At 48.0% G+C, this 23,910-nt stretch overlaps 2 protein-coding genes across 3 annotated transcripts; one reads left to right on the top strand and one right to left on the bottom strand.

The window, feature by feature from the left end:
- The first annotated feature begins 43 nt into the window (after nucleotides 1-43).
- Nucleotides 44-3,858, top strand: LOC137789613 (histone-lysine N-methyltransferase PRDM9-like). The gene is made up of 6 exons (XM_068583335.1): nucleotides 44-408; nucleotides 505-591; nucleotides 780-1,060; nucleotides 1,149-1,216; nucleotides 1,307-1,497; nucleotides 1,592-3,858. The coding sequence occupies exons 1-6, from the start codon at nucleotides 321-323 to the stop codon at nucleotides 3,655-3,657; spliced, it is 2,781 nt and encodes a 926-aa protein (XP_068439436.1). The 5' UTR covers nucleotides 44-320; the 3' UTR covers nucleotides 3,658-3,858.
- A 38-nt stretch (nucleotides 3,859-3,896) lies between these two features.
- LOC137789470 (neurabin-2-like) lies at nucleotides 3,897-23,874 on the bottom strand. Of its 2 annotated transcripts, XM_068583097.1 has the most exons (11): nucleotides 23,798-23,874; nucleotides 21,913-23,526; nucleotides 13,650-13,782; nucleotides 11,814-11,934; nucleotides 11,457-11,561; nucleotides 9,471-9,603; nucleotides 7,722-7,874; nucleotides 7,549-7,602; nucleotides 6,763-6,992; nucleotides 6,579-6,675; nucleotides 3,897-5,368 (listed from the first exon to the last, which is right to left on the bottom strand). In XM_068583097.1, exons 2-11 carry the CDS (start codon nucleotides 23,380-23,382, stop codon nucleotides 5,318-5,320), a joined length of 2,547 nt encoding a protein of 848 aa, XP_068439198.1. In that variant the 5' UTR covers nucleotides 23,383-23,526; nucleotides 23,798-23,874; the 3' UTR covers nucleotides 3,897-5,317. The 2 variants fall into 2 exon arrangements, with proteins under 2 accessions (XP_068439198.1, XP_068439199.1); XM_068583098.1 differs by having other exon boundaries at nucleotides 21,913-23,857.
- Nucleotides 23,875-23,910: the final 36 nt, after the last annotated feature.

Below are 23,910 nucleotides of genomic sequence, written 5' to 3'. Positions count from 1 at the left end.
TGCTTCCGGGGGCAAAAACTGCGTCAGTCTCGGGATAGTTTGGTGTCAGGTCCAGTCCGAGGCACTAAAACCAGATCTCCCCGGAGCAAAATACACGGAGGATTACAGCCGCTGCTTCTCGAGCAGCAACCCACGTTTCCTCTAAAATACAAACCCTGCATTGAGGAAGTAGTTGCATCGTGTTGTATGATGCATGAGAGCCGCACAAGCAGCTGCTATCTCTTAGCCCGCCGTGCTAACGCTGCGCAGCGCATCGGTGGAGTAATGTGTCTTCAGGAGCGCTAGTTCCCATCCACTCACCCCCCAAAAAGTCTGCACTCATGGCGGCCAAGAGCACCAGGGTGGAGTGGGTCGAGACCATTGAGGAGGTCGTGATAACAGAGGAGTGTATAACCAACAGCCATGCAGGTATGAAACGTGTACTGGTGCTACATTTAAACAGGTGATGCGACTTGTTTTAATCTATACGTTTCCCCTAATTGGTGCCTTTTTGTTGTTGTTTAGAGATGCCGGTTTTGGAGGCAGCAGAAACGCCAATCCAGAAGTTGCTGGACACCGTGGGGCACGGAGAAAACCCCGAGGTTGACTTTTGTAAGCATGAGACACTCCTTTCCTCCTCTTCCTCACATGCACAGCATCACTGGGCTCAACACAAAGTTCCCACACCATCCAAAGATAGAACAGCACTGCAGAGTATGGCATTATTTGTCTTTATTCCCTTTATTCAACGTACAATAGCATGTAGTTAAACTGCCGTGTTCCTTTTTTTGTTTTCCCAGATTGCGAGGAGTGTCTGACTCTCTTCCAGGACCGGAGCGACCCCGCCGGCGTCCCCATCGGCCCGTCTTTCATCCTCGACTTTCCGGCGAGCGCGGGCCTCCCCCAGAGGGCCCTCCTCACGCTGCCATACGGCCTGACGGTGGGCAGATCCAGCGTTCCCAACGCCGGCGTCGGGGTCATAAATCACGGGCCGACGGTGTCCCCGGGAATGCACTTCGGACCGTACGAGGGGGACGCGGCGACGAGGGAAGGCGCCATGGCGAGCGACTTCTCCTGGGAGGTGAGATCAGATGCGACCCTCTCTTCTAAATACTTCTTGCTGCGGTGAGCCGTCGTTAAATGTGCGTATTCTGTCAAACACCCTGCAGATTTACAAAGAAAAAGATGAATACGAGTACATCGACGCGACCAGAGAATCTCACTCCAACTGGATGAGGTAATGTATTTTAATTCTGTTTCTCTTTCAGCCTCGGAGTTCATTTTGATGAGATTACGCCACAGATTTTTCTTCTCTGTTCTCACGCAGGTACGTGAAATGCGCTCGTAACAAAGACGAGACCAACCTGCTGGCGGTCCAGTACAAAGGCAGCATCCTCTTCCACTGCTGTCGCGCCATACACGAGGGAGACGAGCTCATGGTGTGGCCCAGCGGCAAATTTCTGGCGCGGTTCAGTGAAGCTTGGAGCCAGGTGTGGGTTATGAGGTTGAACGCAACAGGTACCTTTTACTTACCCAGGTTTCCCTCGACACACAAATAACATTTTTAAAAACTTTGTCCTGATTCTTTTTGTTTTTATCTCCTAAATTGTAGAGAGTAACGCGACCGCGACGTCTCAGATCTATCCGTGCTCACGCTGCCAGCTGTCCTTCACGACGGAGTCCTTCCTCCAGCGGCACGCGGAGCGCTTCCACGCGCAGCCCGAAGGGGGCGACGCGGCGCCGGCTCCTGCAGAGGCGGCGCGAGCCGAAGGTCCCGCCTCCCATGCGGACTCGGCTCCCCCCGCGGCGTTTTACGTTGACTCCGTCGAGTCCATGACGTGCGGCGATTGCGGGAAGATCTTCAAGCAAATCCCTCACCTCCGGAGGCACAAGCTATGCGTCCACTCGAACAAGCGCCCCTACTGCTGCCCGCAGTGCAGGCGAAGCTTCACGCAGGCGTCCGGCCTGATCAGGCACCAGCTGGTTCACAGGAAGAGCGCGGCGGCGGCGGCCAAGGACGCCGGCGCTGTTCCCGATCCGGATCTCGGTGAGACAAAGGAGAGCTCGACGTCGACGTCCGAGCTCTTCAGTTCTGCAGATCCGGCTGTCGCTGAGGGAACGAAGGACGTGAACGAAAGCGAGGATGCACAAGAAGCTATGGATGTCACCGAAAGCGAGAGCGCCGCCGCTGCAGATGCGGAAACGTCCCAACTCGGTTGCTCGGACTGCGGCAGGAGCTTCTCGAACGAGGCGACCCTGAGGAAGCACAAGGCGACCGTCCACGAGAGGCTGCGGCCGTACGTCTGCACCGTGTGCCAGAAGTGCTTCGGCCAGTACAACGACCTGACCCGGCACCTGCGGCATCACCAGAAGCAAAGCAAGAGGGTCAAGAAGGTGAAAGAGGCCCCGGAGGAACCTGCCACCATGCCCTTCAGCTGTGCCGAGTGTTCGCTGGGGTTTCCCTCGGTGGACGCCCTCCAGCAGCACATCACGGAGCACCACACGGAGGAGGAAAGTCAAGAGGACGATCGGAGCCACGATCCGGACTTCACCCCGCAATCGTCGGCGGCTGAAGCGGTCGAGTCCGTCCGGCAACGTCAGAGGCCTCAGCGACTCGGAGCCGGCTCGAAAATCGCGGCCATAACCAAGCTCATCGCCCCGAAGCGAAGGGCGGCAGCCCGCAAGAAGCCGGCCGCCGCCGCCAACGCAAAGCTGACGACGCACAAATGGTTCAGCTGCAATCGCTGCAAGCGGACGTACGGGGACCCGGACGACCTCAAGGCGCACAAGTGCCCGTCGAAGCAGCTCAAGTGCGGCGAGTGCGGGGCGACCTTCAGCAAGTCCGGCTTCCTGAAAAGACACGAGCAGGTGGTGCACCGGGACGCCAAGTCTTTCAGCTGCGACCGCTGCGGCAAAGTCTTCTCCACGACCGGCAACCTCAAGCAGCATCAGAAGAGCAACACCTGCATGAGGTATCACTGCTCGTCCGAGCTCTTCCCGTGCTCCTTCTGCCAGTTCTCCTTCACCATGAAGAGCTACCTCATCAAGCACGTCAAGAGGCACCACCCGGTGGAGTATCTGTCTCGCTGCGACCCAGACAGCCTCGCGGAGCAGCTGCAGGAGGAGGAGCTAGAGGAAGAGGAGGAGCTGGAGGAGGAGGAGGAAGAAGGAGGGAATACGTACGTGTGCCCGCATTGCGGGAAGAGCTGCGCAAGCGGCAAAGCGTTCAAGTCTCACACGTGCTTCCAGCAGGTGAAGGTGCTGTACTTGTGCACCGACTGCGGGAAGGGCTTCACCAACCACTACGGCCTCAAGCAGCACCAGCGCGTGCACACGGGCGAGAAGCCGTACACCTGCCCCCACTGCGGCAAGAGCTTCTCGTACACGGGCCAGCTCAACGTGCACCTCAGGACGCACACGGGCGAGAAGCCGTACCTGTGCACGCACTGCGGCGAGAGCTTCCGGCAGTCCGGGGACCTGAAGCGGCACGAGAGGAAGCACACGGGCGTGAGGCCCCACAGCTGCCCCGAGTGCTGCAAGAGCTTCAGCCGCCCGCAGAGCCTCAAGGCGCACCAAATGCTGCACCTGGGGCAGAAGATGTTCAAGTGCACGCAGTGCGGCAAGAGCTTCTCCAGGAACTATCACCTCAGGAGGCACCACCAGAAGATGCACTTGTAGTCGCGGGGCCCCGAGGACTTTTTGGGGAGCGCCCGCAGAAGGAGCCGAGGTTTGCACTAAAATTGTCCGAAGTACTTCGCGGAGTTGAATGTTGAATGTTAATTTAAGTTTGTTCAAAGCGAAAGCGTTGCATAACCCCAAAAAAGTTTGGATTTGTATGTTGAGACCGCGATTGACGAAAAGAAGTTTGCGCTTGTCACGTGAAATAAAATGAAAAACACCAACTTCACCATCACTGTTGACCATTTATTCCACAAAACATACAATGCAAAGCATGTGCACTGTACAAGCCTTAATATTATGAAAATACTCATAACCATGCCTGTTTTTTTCCTCAATTCATTAATCTTAATTTTGTTTCTGTAGCCATCCAGATCTATTTTCTTTGTTTGTCTACTGAACATTGCTTTTTTTTGTCAGTGTTTGTCCTTGTTAGCTCATATTTCCACCTTGACTATATTATAAATATTAAGTAAAATTAAAATATTTCAGTCTCACCTGAACTATACAAACATACTGGTATGACAGTTGACACAAGTAGACTCTATTTCATTTCAAACTGTGCGTAAATTGAAACAGGCGTGGGCCTGGCAGTGTATTATTCCATGTGCTTACACACAGCGGTGTCCAGTGCAGCTGCTGGTTTTCGAGACACAAGCTTTTTTTTAAAATCGATATCTTTGCTGCTGGTAAACGGCTTCCTTTCCACAATCCCAGTCCCAGTAATGTTTCTTATATCAGTAGTCCTAACTAATACCAGGTACACAAGTCCTTGACAACATCCATTTGGAGGGGAGAAGAGATCCATTGTCATCTGTGGCACAGCAGTTGTGAGGAGGCTTTGTTTCTGTGGTCCTTTTTTTGTCGTTTTTTTGTAGTTTTTTTTATTTGAAATAAGCAAAGGGGTTGAAACCGGAGGGGGTTGGACGCCTTTTGGAGTCTTTTGGTGTGTAAAAAATACACAAACACTTTCTGAAAGGTAGGCAGCAGGTGGTTCTCAAAGGTTAAGTGAGAAGGTTGGGTTTTTTACAGTTTCTACTACTTCGAAAGACGCCTCAAAAACATCGTTCCCGTTTCTTCCTCCGTTCCAGTGAAGCACCGTGTCGTCGGTGTCTCCTTCAGTGCAATCTCCACCCAATTTACATCACGTAAAATATACAACAACCCTCAATCTCATTAGTTTATATTATGTTAAATGTTATACACATATTAAAAAATTTTACAAACCAAACTGATTGTTAAACCACACAGTATCACATCTGTACAAAAAAAAGGTCACAAAACGAGGCGAAAAAATGGAAAGAAAAAAAGTTTTTTTTTTTTTTTTTGGCAATTAAAAGCAACAGCCTGGGTCTGTCACAAAACCACAAATTAAGGGATTAAATACTGGAAAGGAACAGTACATCTAGAGCTCAACAGAGTCTGTATTTGCGATGATAAAAACCGTTCTTCACAATCCCCGTAAATGGTAACAGAAAAACATGGTTAAAAAGGGTTTAAGTGGCTGAAACACTGGAGCCGGAGGACACGGGTACAGTGTGCGACCGAGCTCGAGGTGGCGACGAGGAAAAATACCCTGCAGGTCAGGAACAACAACACCATCTTCTCCTTTCAAGCGAGTGAAGCTCTGCTTCAGCGGACAAAAAGGCTTTTTCCATTTTTATAAAGGTTCGGATTTCAGCTCCTCCACCCGGCACTCCAGATCAGCCACCTGGAGGAGAGAGAGAGAGAGGGAGAGAGAGAGAGAGAGAGGGAGAGGGAGAGAGAGAGAGAGAGAGAGATGCAGCCACGTTCAACCAACACACAAAGTACATGAAGTTTCCTCAAATTGTTGGCAAACCACACACACGCACACGCACACACACTTCATTAAAATATCATCCCCCACATACTGCAGCGTGAGTCACGTCGGGACGCAACATACCGCCTAAATATGGTCCTCCTGAGGTTTCACTGCATTGAAATACATATTTATGGTTTGGTTTGTAGAAAGTGGTAACGTTGTGCCTTCAAAAATAAAGGAAAAACTGCTCTTTGATTGTCTTCTTCTGTCTGGCGTGGGAGTCTGCGCATTGAGGGTATTCTATTAAATTAATTATCTCCTGAGGTATTTTTTTGTGTGCTAGTTCAGATGCTAAATCTGTCACAGCTGTGTGTGTGTATTTATAATATATATATATATATATATATATATGTATATGACTCATCATGCATATCTCATAGAGACTGAGATGTTTGCATTCGTTCACATGTTTTTTTCTCAGTCTGAACAGATCTGCAATGTGTGAAACAGAACCATTTAAAATCCAGACTCTAGTCTGAGTCTCTTTTTTTTTTATTCTCTCTTGTTTGTTTGAAGACCGCAAGCAGACTCAGCAGTTTTGATCCAAATTGTTCTCATAAGTGCTGTTAACACAGCCTCAAACAAAGCAATTAAAAGTTTCTTTGCAACTCAAAACTGGAGAGGGCCTTAATGACGGAGCAGCCATTAAGACGGGACGAAATGTAAGGCCTTATGATGCCTTAAGATGCCTTATATTGTGCCTTATATGATGCATTGTTTGATGCCTTATATGAAGCCATATGATAAAAGGCATCACATAAGGCTTATGTGATGCCTTATATGAAGCCTTATAAGATGCCTTATGTGATGCCTTAAGATGCTTATATGATGCCTCAAGATGCCTTATATGAAGCCTATGTGAAGCCTTATATGAAGCCTATGTGAAGCCTTATATGAAGCCTATATGAAGCCTTATATGAAGCCTATAAGCCTTATATGAAGCCTATATAAGCCTTATATGAAGCCTATATAAGCCTTATATGAAGCCTATATGAAGCCTCATATGAAGCCTATGTGAAGCCTTACGTGATGCCTATATAAAGCCTTATATGAAGCCTATGTGAAGGTCACCCCGTACCTGCTCCTGAAGTACCCCAGACTCCTCTTTGAGAAGAGAGGCCTCAGCTCCAACTTGTGCACAGCGCTGGGTCTCCTTCTTCAGGTACTCGATCTCCCTGTTGGCGGACGCAGAGAGTGTCAGTGTCAGACTGTGTAACCCGGTTCGCGACCAATGCAACGACGCGTGCTCGACGCGGCCTCACTTCTGCTGGTACTCCTTGATCAGGCGTTTGGCTTTGCTGTACTTGCGCTCCAGGGCCTGGTACTGCGACTGCGTCTCCTTCAGGTGCTCGTCCACCGCCTGGCACAGGCTCTGAGCCTCCATCCAGTAGCCCTCCAGCTTCTCCATGCGCTCCTTGTTCTCCTGCAGGGTCTGCTCCAGCTGGGCCTTGTCCATACGCCAGCGCTGCTTCTCCTGCTCCGCGTGGTGCAGCTGGAGAGACGAGGGCACAACGTTTTAAATGAAATCTCTCATCCTTAACCCGGTGAACACTGAACCAATGTTGTCCCTAGACCTCTTTTTCACTGTGTTTGAGTCGTCGAACCCCAAATGAAGTCCAATACTTGTGTTCATTCTATGTATTTGTTCAGCAAAGTCTTGGGAAAAAAATGTATATCTGCAAAAAAATCACTTTTAAAAGATATTTTGATAATAACTATGAACATCCAGCATGATATGAGCCAGATTCACCAAAAAATGCCTCCTGGAGCGGTCAATAAGACACCTTTTTGGAAAGATTATGACCTAAAGAATCTGAATCTGCAGCAAAAATCACAATAAAACAAAGTGTTGGTCTGTTAGGAAGGAGTTTCAGTCAAAAAAACTGTGTCATTCGGTTCAAAAATGGAAAAATAGTACGTATTTTATGCCAAGAGATCGTCTGAATGGGGCATGCTGGGACTTAAAATGGGCGCACAGTTTCCAACAGGTTAAAATGATCAATCTCACAGAAGGATTCATGCTTATTAAACGTGATCCTTTAACCTACCTTTCTTTTCAGCTGTTGGATCTCAGCTTGGGTCACGGCGTGCTTTATCTGCAGCTTTAACAGCAAAGAGAGAGAGAGATGATCATTTTAATTACCATCAAGCACATTAGAGGAAACAAGCTGTGATTACACACACACACAAAAATGCTCCAATTAAGGAGTTCCCTTCTCACCTCTTTGTATTTATGTGCCAGTTTCTCCGGGTCCGTCTCCAGAGGCGACATGTCCTCGTTCTCCGCCAAGTCGAACACCTCGATGGCGCTGGGATACGCCGGACTGACCTCCTCATCCTCGTCTTCTTCCTCGTCTGTGCCGTATTCACCGCCCTGCAGGTGGAGGCGGGGGTAAGGAGGTCCAGGTTAGGAACAGCTACGCTACGTTTAAAGGGCCAGTTCGCCAACATTTTCAAACATCCATCGTGTAGGAATTCAGATAAATAGAGAGAGAGAGGGAGAGAAAGAGAGAGAGAGATAAATAGATAGATAGATAGATAGATAGATAGATAGATAGATAGATAGATAGATAGATAGATAGATAGATAGATAGATAGATAGATAGATAGATAGATAGATAGATAGATAGATAGATAGATACTTTCTTGATCCCCTAAGGGAAATTTAGGTAGCTCAAGACATCACACAAACATAATATATACATACGCTCACTACACACACTATTAAAAAGGGTTTTCAAAAGGAATTTGGGGATTTCAAACATTTGTGTACATTTATGAATACATATTTGAATGAAATATCACATAAAAAACAGGAAAGCAAAGCTACATAGTGATTTAGTGGCGTCTTTAGAAGCGCATGTGTATGTGCAGTGACACCAGACGGCCACTAGATGGCGCACAGCTCCCAGGAGGAGGCTCCACTGCCTTCCATTAGACCGACTGCTTTTCAAGAACCACCTGCCATCCTGCTGCATGAATGAGCCAACTTCCTCTCTGCTGTCACAATGAAACTACAAGCGCCGTTTGTTCTTTCTGCTCCGTGTACGTAAAGAATGACAAAAAAACGAGAGAACATCTGAGACACGTGAGATTAAGAGAGCAAGAGGACATCCGAGGGTGACGCATTTGAGTCATCCTGATCCGGCGCCGAGCTTATCGTTTGATCGGACTGATGCGACAAGCTGGACACAATAGCGGCCGCACCAGAGCGGGTCACTTCTGTTCATAATCCGAAAGGGGAACCGAGGACACGCAGAGCAAAACATCCATTTTTTAAGGAAGTATTTTGTGCCTGAACAGAATGAAAATGTCTTCCACTTTAAAGCTATTTCGTGATGTTTTTGTTGATTACTTGATGACTTTAAATGTTGATGAATATATTTTCTAAAGCAGGGAGAGTCCATGCGTTCTTTTGAAGGTTTCGACAGATTTGAGTGAAATTGGAGACGAATTTTCTGACTTTTTAAAAATATTTAAATAAGCATAGCAGGTCAACATCACGCTACACATTTTGTATCACACAGCAGGCAGTTTTAGGCAGAAACAGCTGCTTTTGTTGGATGTTCAGGCGACATTACTTTCTCCCACATGGCAATTTCGCAATGGGCCGATTTCCCTCTTCAGATAAATATGACGATGTGTTATATGTTGACTCTGCTGCAGGAGAATTTGACTCATTTTGAGCACAACAACTGATTACATAATGACCTTAACGTGGAATTTAACACACTTTGAGACTTTTTAAGGACCTGCAGACAAGCTGGAATGGATCCTCTCTAAGTATCGACGAGACGATGTCAGAATTTTTAAAATCTGATGGCTTGAATCTTCTATTTAATCAATTTCAAGAGCGTTGAACATGGTAGCGTGTGTGCGAGTGTGCATGCACCTTCACTTCTGTACTGCACCCTGGATCTCTGCACCAGCACCCTTGGTGTCAGAGGTTTCCTGAATGAAAAGCCCTCACCTCTTGCTCGTCCATGTACTGGTTGTAGCGCTGCTCCATCATCTCCCTCTGCCAGCGCTCCTGCTCCAGGGTCTGCTGGATGAGCTGGGCCACCTCGCTCTGCTCTCCGGGCTTTTCTCGCCCGATCACGAACCTGTGTTTGGGGAAAAATATCATGAATCCAATGAAATTTTCATGCATCCATGTGGCCAACTGAACTGAAATAGCCCCTTTCGTGTGATTTGGTATGATACTGCATGTGCATGCTAAATAATACATGTATTTTTTTTTTACTCTAGTCCACTCAGGAGCACGAACACCGGCTCTATGAGGACTACAGAAAGTGTTTTTCATCTCCAATAAAACCTCTGGAGTTTGGTATAGTTTAAATGTATTAATGTAGTCAGGAATGTGCCGGCTCTCTCAGACAGGACGCGTCTTCCTGTTTGGAGGCGAACAAAGGCGGTCTCTGTGGGGTTCGGCCTCTTCTGTGATTAAAATCAAAACCCCTGCCTCTCCTCCAGCTCAGTGTACAGTTCATCAGATGCACTATATGCTTGCTGATTGAGGCTTGCAAGTCTTCATCCAATTACAGCCACAGTGAATCACGACGAGGCGGTCATTAAGCTGGCCGCTGCAGCCTTTTAAACCGGGTAATTAAATGCCCACAAACGCACTTCCTGCCCCTTATCTATTTGTCTTTTCATGAATAGGTCTGAGCTCTCGTGCCCTTCGCCATCGCTGCAGCGGATCCATAATGTATGAGCTGTACGTGTGGAGGTCTCTGATCTTCACGAGTCACACGACGCTAACAATCACCCTTCTAGCGCTGCCCACCAAAAACCCTGAATTATGAATGAGCTTGAATTACAAAAGGGGCACGTCAGCTAGCTCAAAAAGCGCCAAAGAGCTCGGCTACAAATATACCGCTGGCATTTGAGAATTATACTTTCGAGGCCAAGTGTATTTGTTCCCGATAACGGTGTTTTCCCTGGTTCTCGGAAACCTCTCTCAGGATGTCTCAGAGAGGAGCCTCGCAAACGCTGAAGGGTATAATCATGACCCCTGCGAGAGTTGAGATATAAATCTGCAGTCTGCCGAGCCGCCGACTGAGCAGGATGTGGTAGAAGTCAGTCCGGGCTGGCGCTGGATATTTATCGAGAGGAAACCGTCTTTTGAAGCAAGAATGCAGCGAGCGGAGGCAACAAAGTGCAGCAGGACGAATGTCCTGGTCACCAAGCTAGGTGGCTACGAGAGAAGTGCGCTAACTAGCCAGCTAGCAGGCTAACATGTTGGCGTTTAGCAGGTAATGTTCACCATGTACACAAAGTGTGAGAGTACGCGACATTCAGCATATTCTTAAGGTTTTAACTCGCCACCAGACAGTCCTTTCTGACAGGAAGTGAAGCCGCAAAAGCTCCATTGATAAAAAAGTTGTTTTTTCCTCGCAGAACAGAGGAGTTGCCGGTCTACCGCTGTTGCTATCTGTTATTTAGTTTGTGTTGTTGTTGTGTGACTTTACTGTTTCAAGGACTTAGTTCGCATTCACCAAAGTCACACAACTACACACACAACAACAAACCAGTCGTGGCATCGGTAAACCAGAAACGTCCTCGTTCTGTGAGGTAAAATTAGCGACTTTGTCAATGGGAAGTCTTTCGGCTTTGAAGAAAGCACGGATGGATATAACGGCTTCGGTTCCCATTGGGAGAGAGGGCTGCCTGACGATGAGGTAAAGCAGTGAAAATAGTGTAAATATTGTGTACAGTCCCAAGTGGGTGCTCTGGACAGACACAAACACCCACAAAATCACTCACAAATAAAAATGTCAAAATTTGGAAATATCCCTTTTAAGTTTTGCAGGTATTTTAGCTTCTAGACAAAAATATATAGAAATATGGATTTAATATAATAGTGGTATAAGTGTAAGACCGGCTTGTATGGCCAACAAACCCTACACTGATCAACTGTAATAAAAACCAGGACATTTCGGAGGGAAACTCTTACTTGACAGTTCCTAAAGTGTTCCTGAGTACGGAGGCGGCAAAGTTCTGGGTGACTCCCACCAAACTGGTCCCGTCCACCTCCACGATCAGATCGTTCACCTGGATCCTGGAGAATGCAGTTAAAAGAGAGACATTCAGGACTCACAGTGATGGCTCCACTGTGGACTTCATCTTTTTTTTTTTTAACACTGAAGCCCACACACTCCATTTATAAGCCCTCACGGCTTGGCAGCGAGCCCCATCGGCAGTTGCCAGGAATCAGAGGGACAAGTGGAAAAACTAAGACTGCTAACCTCAGTTTGACACATGCAAAAAGGCAAAAAAAAAACCTTTTTTAGTTATCATTCAACTAACATACCTGTTGTCCTTGTGCGCTGCTCCTCCGTCCGTGACTGTCTTGACGAAGATGCCCAGCTTCTCCAGGCCCATGTCTGCCCCGGCACCCATCCCGATGATGCTGATGCCCAGGCCCTCGCCGTCTGAAGGAGAGTGGGGGGAAAAACAACGACAACAGCTGTTACCAATGCCGTCACTGCGATTTAACAGCTTCTGGTCAGTTTGACGCGTTCAGCGTCACGCTACAACTCTCCGTGGGCGGGAAAAGCGAGTCTTTGACTCCCTGTCCGTGAGAAAGTAAGTAAAAGAGTGTGTGTGTGTGTGTGTGTCCTTGAAGCCGGTACAATGCGCTCCCTTCCTCGTGAAAATGTGTATTGTTTACACCCATGATTGACTGCTTTGTCGGCTCATTACTGCATTGCTTTGCACACTACTGCCAACAGCTGCCAATTAGCGGAATAACACTTAACGGGTGGCGACCGCGTGCGTCACTTTGGCTGCTCGTGGGCAAAAGAACTGCACAGAGCATCGAAATATCTCAATTAACTCATCTTGCAGAAGTAAAATGTCCACGATTAAAACTGTTATAACTGTCGACTAATTAAGTTTCTCCACCAGAATCACAGAAAAGCACCACTTTAAGGCTTGTGTTTACCAGAAAAAAGCATAAAAAACTATTTATTGAGAAAAGAAATCGATGTCGAGTGAGACCAAAATGACCGATTAGTCAAATAATCAACTAATAGAGGGCAGACGTACTATATTTTCATTGACTATCTGTTTATCCCACAGGATAAATGACAAAAAACATTTGAGAGAATGAGCGGACAGCTTTAAATGCAAGAAAAAATAAGTAGGTTTTAATGAAGCATAAGTGTAACACTGCAGACTGCAGCTTCACAGCAGGTATTGCTCTGTTTGTTTTGGGGTACAGTGAGCAGAAAGTCTGTGGATAAGAGTGTGTGTGTGTGTGTGTGTGTGTGTGTGTGTGTGTGTGTGTAGGGAGGGGTGAGGGGGGGGGGGTGTTTTTTGGGTCTACCAGGAAATGATGCAGCATTTCTTTGCAGCACATCATCCACAGAGTCAGGAGCAAGTCCATGAAAGGATTTGAGAAGTATTAGCAGGATCTTAAATCAGCCTTGAGACCAACTGGAGGCTCTACGAGGATCAGGAGGGATGTGAGATGTTTTCTTTGCACTTGAACTGGGAGCAGCAATATGTGTGTGTCGCTGTAATGGATTTATATTTGTGAAAAAGGTGAAAGTGACATGTGATTTCCACCCAGATTTCCTGCATGAGGTTTATTTTTTCCACTCCCTCTTCTTCTTATCCCTCTTTTGTCATCTTTGATTAATCTCCTTTAGGATTCATATAGTTTTATAATATACAGCAGATCATTCATAACATGGTCACATATGGTGTCCTGTGTTACCTGCATACGCAATTCTAAATATAGTGGTCTATAAATACATTAATGCACTATAATGTTAAAGGGATGTTGAGGGAAGTGTGGCTCTCTGGGAGAAGCAGAGATGTTGGCAGAAAGCAGTTGATGGGCACTGAAGGCCTTTTTACATAAGTAATAAAGAACGTGGCACTTTTTTCCTTCTTCATTCGCCTTCAAAGAGAGACAGAAAAGCACAGATTAAACTGTCCGCTGGGAAGTTAATCACAAAAAAAAAATACAAAATTAATTCTCAAATACCTTTCTGTGAATGTGAGATGACTCGTTCTCAATTTAGCATCCAATTTTTAATGCGAGCCGCCCACCCGGTGCCCCAAAGCAGGTTGAAATAAAAGCTTTGAAACCTTAAGATACCGCGCGCGTTGAGAAATACATCTGTGCAATGTGCTGTACCTTTCTCCAGCTCCACGGGGAACAGGTCCAGCCTCTCCACCCTCTTCTCCAGCTCGTACTCCGCGGACGCCGCCATGGGATCCACGTCTTCATTGCGCCGGTCGTAGTCCTCGTTGGGGTAGGTGGCAAACACCTGGACGGGGAAACAGAGACACTTAAACATCTTTGTTCCTGACTGTGGAAGGCAGTGTTGTTGTTTTATTTGTAGAGAGTTGGATGAGATTAATACCACGCTCATATCTGTGAAATATGAAGCTACCACGAGGGGACGGTTAGCTTAGCTTAGCACAAAGACTGGCAGTGGAGGGAAACAGCTAGCCTCTGTTCAAAGGCTTAAAACCCATCCTTAACAGAACATAAGAAGGTTGTTAAGAAACATTTGTCATCTGTTCAGAAACTTAAGTGTGAAAGCAACAATTTATGGTTTGGACAGAAGCTAGCTAGCGGTTTTCCCCCGTTTCGCTAAGCTAACATGTGTACTGGCTGTCGCTTCATATTCAGCATGCAAAATGTCAAACTGTTCCTTAAAATGAATCCCCTCTCCGGTGATAACGGATCCTCTCTGTGGTGTTGCTTGTCTGTCTAAAGGTCAGTCAGTGTGAGCCCAGAGGCGACGTGTGTCCCGAGAGTTTCTGCTCTTTTTTCTCTCTACCACCATTGCGACTTGTCGCCGTTGGTTTTTGCGCTTCGACATGGTTCTTCTAGCATGCGCTCCAAATATAGTAACTGCTGATGAAAACAGAAAACACACCACTTCCTGTGCACCCTGGGGAGCGTGGTAAAACGTTGAATCACTTGTGTGCCAGTGTGTTTTAACAGGTGTAAAGGGAGTGTTGATTGTGGGTTCACCATATGCGATCAAATCCAAACTACACTGCGGTGTTTCTCTCAGAATATTAGTTCATATATTTAATCCAGTTTTTTCAGTTTAGTGCCTGTGATATGTATCCTCTTACGCTAATAAAAAGGGAAAGATTGATGTGATTACAATGGGGGCGGGGTGAAGAAATGCTATAATACTTTAGTCTAGATATCATCACCAGGTGCTCAGAGGGTGTAGCTTGTAGCTAGTAGCTAGTAGCTGGTAGCTAGTAGCTTGTATGCAGCTGAGACAGACAAGCAGGATACATGGTTTTAATAAAAAACCGACCGCCGATGTAAATGTGCACATAATGCAATTTAAAAGCATCGACCGCTTCAAGTGAGACAGCCGCGTCGTGTCCGAGCTGTGCCGCTTTCACAGTGGTAATGCGTATCAAACACAATCGATCACAACCGCTGAAGCTGCTCTCAATGAGACAGAGGCCTCTGTTTCCCCACATTCACTCCGGGCCACCAGCATGACAGTTTACATAACCACATCCAGCATGCTAATGGAGGCCTTCTGCAGCTGCTGCTCACACACACACACACACACACACACACACACACACACACAAAGAGTGTTCCAAGACGATTATGCATGCACCACGCTACATGCTCCACTAGCCGCACTAGTTCAGTGCCGGACCTTCTCTCTCTTCACACATTCTTTAATTTATTCGAACTCCATTCTCAACTTTTTCTCCTCACAATCATTCGCTTCCTGCGAAGCGACATTTTAACACATTTCTGTGTGTGTGTGTGTGTGTGTGTCTTCTTCTTCTTGAGTCTTCGTTTACTTTCTCTCACTTCTCCCCCTCAGCTGTTTAGGTTGTCCATCTGTGTTAGAAAAGTAGCGGCTCGTAGCTTAAGATGCTAACGCTTTGTCTCCCTGGAAACCTCACAGTAAAGAGCCTGTCAGTTTCGACAGCGCCTTTGAAAACGTAAGCAGCAACCTCCTCTCTCAGATGTGTTCGCTATCCTGCATTTGCATGCCTCATTGAATACTGTACGGGCTTTTTCTTCTAATTTAAAGCCTCACCTACTCTTGAGGAAGGGGTTTAAAATGTGTTTATATGGGATTATTTATCTAAAGTATTCTTTTAATGCAGTGATTTTGTGACATTAAATAAACTAATGTTCTTTTTAATCCTTTAATCAGATTGATTAGTTCACAGACGAAGAAGAAAAACAAGTTTTCCATTTTTTTATGCTGTTTTTTGTGGTGTTGCCCAGACTCTGAATCATGGATATGCTCTAAATGTTGAAAATTATACTTTTTTATTTATTTGTTAACTGTTGATCAGAGTAAACAAGCAATTTGAGGGCTGGGTCTAGAAAATTATGAGCAATTAATCCATTTACTTAATTTGTTTTACATTTTACAGACAATTAAACACAACAAATGTGATGCATCCATCATGCAAAAATATAATTAGGTAGCGCAGTGTTTTTAATTCACACTATGCACTAAGTGAACCCGGCGACACTGCAGATGACAGATAGCGTGGGAGCAGCGCTGAAGTCGACCGGCTTTTGATCTAGGTTACCTTCGTATTTAGAGGGATTAGCAGAATGTGGATTACAGACACACAAAACACACTGTTTGCATCCTAAGTAACTGGACGTGACAACAACAACAACAACGGCGGCGCAGTCCGAGCCCGCGTGCCCGGCTTCACCCCTTTGACTTTTAGAGATCAAGAGGCCCCAGCTGGTGGCCGCGATGCCAAGGAAGATCAACGTGGCACTGGGAAAACAACAAAACACACACAGCCATGATCGGATGTGTGCCGTGACCTGCAGCCTCGGGGCAAGCTCAGGACGGTTGTGTCACGATGCGGCCGAGGCCGACCCTCTCGGATCCTGAATTCACTGAATTCACTCTTTCACTTCCCCCCTTCCTCTCGTCCGCGGCGTCACGATCCCGTGAGAGACGACGCAACCCGCTCTACCCCGACCTCACCCACGAAGGCAGAGTTGTAGAGGAGGTGGCTATCTTTGGAAGACAAACATTGGGATTAAAGGCAGGGTGATGGGGAGAGGGGAGGGAGGGCGGGTGCTAGAGGAGGACGCTGTTCCAGTTGTGGCAGATAGTAGGTCAGAGAAGCTAACAGATGGCCAGGAAACTCCCTCCCTCTCCCTCTCCCTCCCTCTAATATCAGCCGCCTGGGATGTCCTACAAAAGCTCTGTGGGCAGTTAGCGAGAGCCACTCACCAGCTTGTGTCCAGAGCACCCACTCGGGGCTGCAAAGGGGAGTAAAAATAACCAGTCGCAAACCACCATTTTGTCAATGTCGGGACAGAGACGTGGCTCAATGATAGAGCTGCTTCTGGAGGCTCAGTGCGGTCACATCTCGACTGGCTGCAATGTGATTGGGTAACACTGTGGTGTTTTTTTTCTAACTATGGGAGTCAGTACCAGCATCCCCCCCGCTGCCCACAGCAGCATGTCAACTTCTTTCCCTCTTCACTCTCCCAAAAAACAGGTCTAATTTTGGATTCAGCCAATGGGACGTGTGGAGGCGCTGCCATTTGTTTGTTTTTTTTTCGCAACAGAAATAGCGCGTTTCCACTCTGAAGCCGCCGACTTTCCATCATCGTTCGTGTTACTCACACAGCTGTTATGTCAACCTCTCCCATTTCTACCTTAAAAAACACGATTAGCATTCACGACGTCAGACGCTGTGCCACATTATTCCACTTTTCTTGGGGGTCAGGAGGACGCTCGTGGGACGCTTTATGGAAGCTGTCAAAGTTAAGCATATGCAGACCAGAAACAGCACTTTTCCACTTAACAGTTTAATTGCACCATTATGAATAGCTCTGCCAACCGCCGAAGGTTAAACAAGTCCAGAAGTGGCAGGTAATTGCTTCTAAATCCTCCTTAAACTGTGTGTGTGGGGTGAGGGAGGAGGGGGGGGGGGGGGGGTAATCCAGATCCCAGATGTGCAAACGCTGCAGACAGAAATGGAGGATGTGGTCCCCCGAGGACGACTCTCCTCCAGCCAATGAAATGGATACGGTGGGTCGGTCATGGTGACGGTTGCACGGCACCAGAGCATGTCTGTTTTCTGGCGGGCCGGCCGGCGGTCAGCAGTCGTGTTTAGGCTCAGCGCTCGCCGACCCCGAGGAGGAGCACGGCAGCACGAGAATAAAGCCAGCGAGGGAACGGCAACCACACGACTGGATTATGTAGAACAGCTCATACTAGTTGCATTGTTATGATAATTTATCTGCATGCACACATGCACACAAACAATTGGTTACATCTGGTTTGAGTGCAAAGTCGCTAATAGTCATTTAACTGTATAATAGATTTATTCTATACTTAATATCTTGTATGTTTACATGTGCACAGATCTATAAAATCACAAGATATATATTTATTTTCTATTCTATACAATACAATGTTATTTAGCGTATTTAATTGTGTTTATATCATCTTAACTTTCTTTCCTCTTTTACTTTGCTTCTTGTGTTGTGTCCTTCTAAAGGATTGGGGTGATGATGTCCTGTGTTTTTCCTATTATCCATCGAAAGATTAACAAATGACCAAAGCCGTATAGTTTATAGTTCATCTCTCTGTGTCACAGACCTCCGTTGATGTTGTTTTAATCATGAGGTGACGCGTTCCTTCATTACGCTGAAAGCAGACGCTGCAGTTTGTTTTGAGCTCGAAACAAATGCAATATTTACTCAAGCTTGAGTAACGTTTGCCACAAAACTACAGTCACCAGCTGTTCCAGGGACTCATTTAGTCTTTTTCAATGATATTATAATAAAAAAACGGAATATTTGCAACTTATTTTCAAAGATTTACGTCTCAAACATGAACAAATGGACTTGAGTGTCACAGACAGGGAGGATTTTTTTTATATCTGCCTCATCTTGAAAGACTTGAAAGACTTCAGGAAGATGAATCCAAACAGTTTGCTGTTGTTGTTGTTTTTTTTAGCTTGACAGGTTGGAAAAGACAAAACCGCACTGAGACAACATGAGCAGGTAACCGGAGCGAGGTGCCGCCGCTGCAGGACCGAGAAGTGGGGCAGAGTGACCTTGCTGATAATCTGTCTGGTCTCTCTCTCCTCTGGCTGTGAGTAACGGCCCGTATGAAACACTGCAGTCTAAGTAGTCCACAGTTTGAGGATAACTTGACACGTGGTGATGCATTACCTCTCCCTCCTGGTCGGACCTGAGCGGTAAACACAATGGCCGTATAAATTTGCACATACATGGAATTTGACTCCGATTTTTCTTTGCTCTTCGTACTTTTATATACATAAGATGAATATAAAAGACTAAAAAAGACATTGAGAAAACAGAAAAACAGTAAACAGTGGTCCAGAAAGTGTCGATAGTGCAGGTGGAGCGGTCTGATTTTTCCCATTTATTAACCTTTTTGCAATTTTTGTTGCAGCCGGCTTCAAAAAACTGCAATTCCTCCTCCTGTGTGTGTCAAATCCGACACCGTCGGTTTATTATAATACGAGGACAGTTTGTTTGTGTTAATGATACAGTGCGAAACAAAATCATAGGTGTTCTTGCTGGGAGGACTTGCGTAGGCAGCAGAAATCCACGGGAAAGTGTGTGTGTGTGTGTGTGTGTGTGTGTGTGTGTGATCGGAGATCTAAAAAATAAAAAAAAAGAGTGAAACTAGGCTAGATGATGACTGAGCAAGGTGATTCTGGAGGAATTAAATCTGATTATTCTGGTTTGGAGGCAACACAGCGCAAATCCAGTGGAGATTATCTTATTCTACGCTTCTTCTTCTTCTTTTTTTAAGCTTTTTGCTCCAACAATGGGATGAATAATTTAAGCTACATCATGAACTACTGATATTGACTCCGACTGATACAGAACGAAGCTGAAACAAAGCGAATAAATGAAGACGATGTCGAGGCAGCTCCCTGCGTTCGAACGAGGACGGCGGGGCCCTGAAAAGCGAGGCAGGTCTGTGACGATCACATCGCGAGTTATTTTTACTGACAGTAGGAGCCTGGTGACAAAGAGCGAAAGGGAAGAAAAGAGGGAGCGAGAGAAAGAGTGTCAGGAGGAGCAAAACAAAGGCTCGAGTGTGAACTCTCTACCCGGAGCAGAGCTGCTATTTTTCTTCTTTGCCAGTGGGAGAGGACGGAGACAGAGACACACACACACACACACACACACACACACAGGACTGTGTGGTGTAAAACGGGGGACAAAGAAAAAACGTGTCCAGACGTCCCGCCGCCATCACCACAACAACAAAAAGACCTAATTGTGTCCCCGAAATTGTTGCACGGAGGAGGAAATATGCGCTAAAAATGGGCACTTCCTGTTTGGAAGAGAAAGCAAGTGACACTGTGACTTCAGAGGCCTGCTAGTTAAACACAGTCACATGACATTTGAGCAGCATGATAAGGCCCCTCCCATTTGACCTCAGCACCCCCCCCCCCCCTCCACACACACACACACACACACTCTCTCTCCTCCTCAACTCTCATCCACCCCTGCACCCATCTCCATAACAAAGGCCACACTGATACAGTGTGAAAGGACTCAGTAGGAGGTTATTCTCCGATGACGGCTGCAGGGACGCAACCAAATTCGGCCTTTTGTTTTTTTGTAAATCAAAGCTCGGGCGCTGTGACTTCTTCATGAGCGCCACGAATACTGCTTCCTCCTGCGATCCATCTTTGATCTCGCGAGGATAAAATAATGTGATGGACGTCTGCTTTTGAGACGTTTCTTCCTGCTTTGCCACTGCGTGGTGGACGTGCTGAGCTCAAGGCCTACTTTATATCGGCGTTATGGGATTAATGACAGTTTGCTTCCATCCAGGTTGGGTGAATATTGGAAGCTAACATTGGCTTCCCACATATACAGTATATGCGTACAATTGGCAAATTAATAGAAATTGCTGCAAATAAATACTTCGTAGGCTACGTTTCTTATTTTTCTTGCGGATATTTAGTGGGAGAGTAATTGTTAAAATGTGAATATTGTGCGTGTCCTTGAAGCTAAAGCTGACTTATTTTTTTATATTTTGTAACCTGTAGCATTTACGTCCTTGTTTACGTCAGTTTCTCTCCACTCAGCCTTCATACATTCCTACCGTTTGTCGCTTTACCATTACTATCATTTAAGTTAGTTGGATATTAAAAAGAACGTTTGGAGACACTCATAAGACATCTTCCCCTTGGACGAGGCCAGGTTAGCTGTTTCCCTCCGTTTCCAGCCATTGTGCTAAGCTAAGCTAGCCGGCTTTTGGCTGTAGCTTCATATTCACATTACAGTCTCAATCTTCTGATCTCACTCCTGCTAAGGAAGCAAATAATCATATATACCAACATGTTGAACTACTTATTTAAAGCATACATCTATATTTTGACCCGTGACACATCTGAGGAATTGTTGCAAAAAGTGTTAAAAGTTTGTGTGAACATAAAACAGAACCTATGGAAACACCAAGCTCCAGTGACTCGGCGCTTCTCGGCGATGTGCATCCACGATAAGAGAGCCGAGAGCAACTTTCGACTCCACTGCTCGTGATGTGTTACAGGAGCCCTTCGTCACTGGAAATGGCTTTTTTCTGCAGCGAGGGAATGTGTGTGTGTGATGTGCAGCCTCCGTGCCCACCACTCCGGCTGGCAGAGTCTCTCTGCGTACGCCTCAGACCTCGAGGCAGAGCAGCGAGACCGAGGATATCTGATGCTCCTCTCCAGATCATTACACAACCCCCAGACACAGAGAGACACTTTAAATCAACTCCACCTCCTCCCCCTCCTCATCCTCCTCTTCTCGCATCTCACTGATCCAAGAGTGTTCCTTTTCTCACATCCTCCATCTCTTTCTCACACACACACACACACACACACACAAAACACTCCATTCCTCACACAGCTCCCGCATAGACTGTCCGCCGGCCTTTCATTGGCCACCACAGCAGCAGTGTCCACTTCTCTAAAAACAGGACTAATTATCCAGGCCCTCTTTGTTCCTCCCTCCTCCTCCTCCCCAGCAATTATTTACAGAAGCAGCTCCCACTGCATTTCAGATCAGTATCTACATTTTGGGAGGCCGGTGTCAGCTGCACAGGAGGAATGCAGGACCGTCTATTAGCGAGAGGAGGGGTGTTAGTAGTGTGTACAAAGCCCCGTGTTGAAACAGGAGGGGGGGTGGGGGGGGGGCTAAAATCAAAATGTCAGCATCCTTCTGACAGGCAGAAGCAGAGTGAGTTCATTAAAACAGCTGACACTGGTGCTGACTGCGTCTGCAGCGCGGTAGATAAGCTTTGAGGTCAAAATGAACTCTCAACACGTACAACACAACATGGGCACGCTCACAAATCAGCACCTCGGTCTTTGTGTGTGTGTGTATATACAGTTTCATATTGACTCCGTGAGTTCTTCCACCTCACCTTGATGGCCTCCGTGCTGAAGCGGATCTTCCTGGAGGGAGGCGGGTCCTCCTCCGCCGGCAGCCCAGAGATCTCCGCGCAGCTGGACTCGGCCTCGTAGCTGTCGTCCACCTCGTCTTCCTCCTCGTCCACCTGGCTCCCTCCAAAGTCCTCCCCCGCCGCGCTGTAGGTGCTGATATCCACAGGCTCGCGCCCCGGCCGCTCCTCTCTGAGAGTCCGCTCTTCTTCGTGCGTCCCGTCACCCTTTGGCGAGCTCTGCTGCTTCTGGGTGGAGGCGGAGGCGTCTCCGTTCTCCACGGATACGTGGATGTCGCCTTGCAGCGTTGTGCCGTTGGGCCCCTTGGCCCCAAAGTGTCCCTCGGGTTTGACCTCAACGCCCGCGTCGGACACCGTCTTTTCCCGCTGCTCGTGCTCGGGCTCTCCCGCAGAAAGTTCAGCAGCATCCGGGGGGCTTTGCCCTCCGTTAAAGCTTTCAGACGGAGTCGCCATCCTCCCCCTGGGGCCCCTCGGAGGCCCCTCGCGGCCCGTCTGATTGCTCGCATCCTCCTCCGCGTTGCCCGCCGCGAAGGCACAAACCCTCTTCGTGATGATTTTGGAGTTCAGCACGCCCACCTTGGCGCTGACCCCGCGGGAGGGCAGCGGCGGGGTGGAGGAGAGCCGGTGGAGGTTGTTCCGCAGCTCGGCCGCCCGCTCGAACACGGCGCTGAGCTGGCTGACCGTCGGGGACACGGCCTCGCTGGTGTCCAGGCTGTCCAGGGACTCCGTGCTGCCGTTGAAGCGAGCCATCGCGTCCAACCTGCCATCCTGGAAGCCCGGGGCCTTGTCGCTCTTCAGCAGGACTCTGGTGGTGGCCAGCTTCTCGTGCTGCAGCTGCTGCTGCCTCTCCTCCTCCTCCTGCCTCTCATCCTCCTCCTGCTGCTGCTGCCTCTCCTCCTCCTCCTGCCTCTCATCCTCCTCCTCCTGCTGCTGCTGTATCTCCTCCTGCAGCTGCCTCTCCTGCCTCTCCTGCTGCTGCTGCTCGAAGATGCGGCGGGTCTCCTGCAGCTTGGAGTAGCTGGGCGACGAGGCCCGCTGGTGGCCGTTCTCCGGTTTGGTGACGTCGAATTTGCTCACGCGCTCCGACACGGTGGATCCCAGCTTCAGCAGCGCGCTGTGGTCCACGTTCTCGTTGAGGCTGCCGGCTCTGGGGAGGGAGAGGCGCACCGACTTCTCCGGGTTCCTGGCGCATTCCTCCCCCTCCGCGTCCGCCGGGGACGTGGTCTGCATCTGCTGGAACATGTTCTTGATACGGTGCACGTTGGAGCCGTACCTGCGCCCCCGGGGGCCGTCCTGCAGGTCCCCGTTGGCGGCATTGTCTTTGACGGGCTTCAGGGCCTGCATCCCCGCTTCGTACGCGTTCCGGTGCGGGGATGGGCTCCTGAGCGTGGAGCCAGAGCCGGCGCTCTTGGATGTGGATTCGGTCTTCATCATGGTCGGTCGGTCAAGCGTCGCGACGGATGCTCAGCGACGACGGCATGTCTTCCGTTTCCTCAACGCCCCTCTCGGTGCCAAACCACAAAAAAAAAAATCGGTCCTCTCCAACCAGCAGCCGATCCGAGCGAGGTGGCGCCCAGACTAGACCGGCAGATGGGGGAGAAACAAAAACAACAGATCGTATTAAAGGCCTGCTCGCATCCGCTGCAATCCGCCGTCCAATGCAACGGAGAAAGTGAAGCACGATGCATCTGTCATTAGCTGGCGTGCAGTTACTACAATGCCTCAAAGAAAAGCCCTAACCCGCACAGATAATTGCATTAGTCATTTAGAAAAAATAAAATGATTAGCAGGGAAAAGTAGAACGGCAATGAGCCGCTGGTTTACCGCAGCGGACGACAGATTTGCTTACGTTTAATCCCTTTTTACAGGCAGCATCATTTTGATCTCTTCACTCTGGGAGCTGCAGATTTCTGGTTCTCCTCTCGCAGCGGCAGAGTGCTGCTGCATGGAGGAGGCAGCCGC

This window comes from Clinocottus analis, unplaced genomic scaffold (genome assembly GCF_023055335.1).
Source record: "Clinocottus analis isolate CAN_PGR_092001 unplaced genomic scaffold, fCliAna1.0.p SCAF_19, whole genome shotgun sequence".
Taxonomy (NCBI): domain Eukaryota; kingdom Metazoa; phylum Chordata; class Actinopteri; order Perciformes; family Cottidae; genus Clinocottus; species Clinocottus analis.
This window is presented reverse-complemented; position numbering and strand designations above follow the sequence as displayed.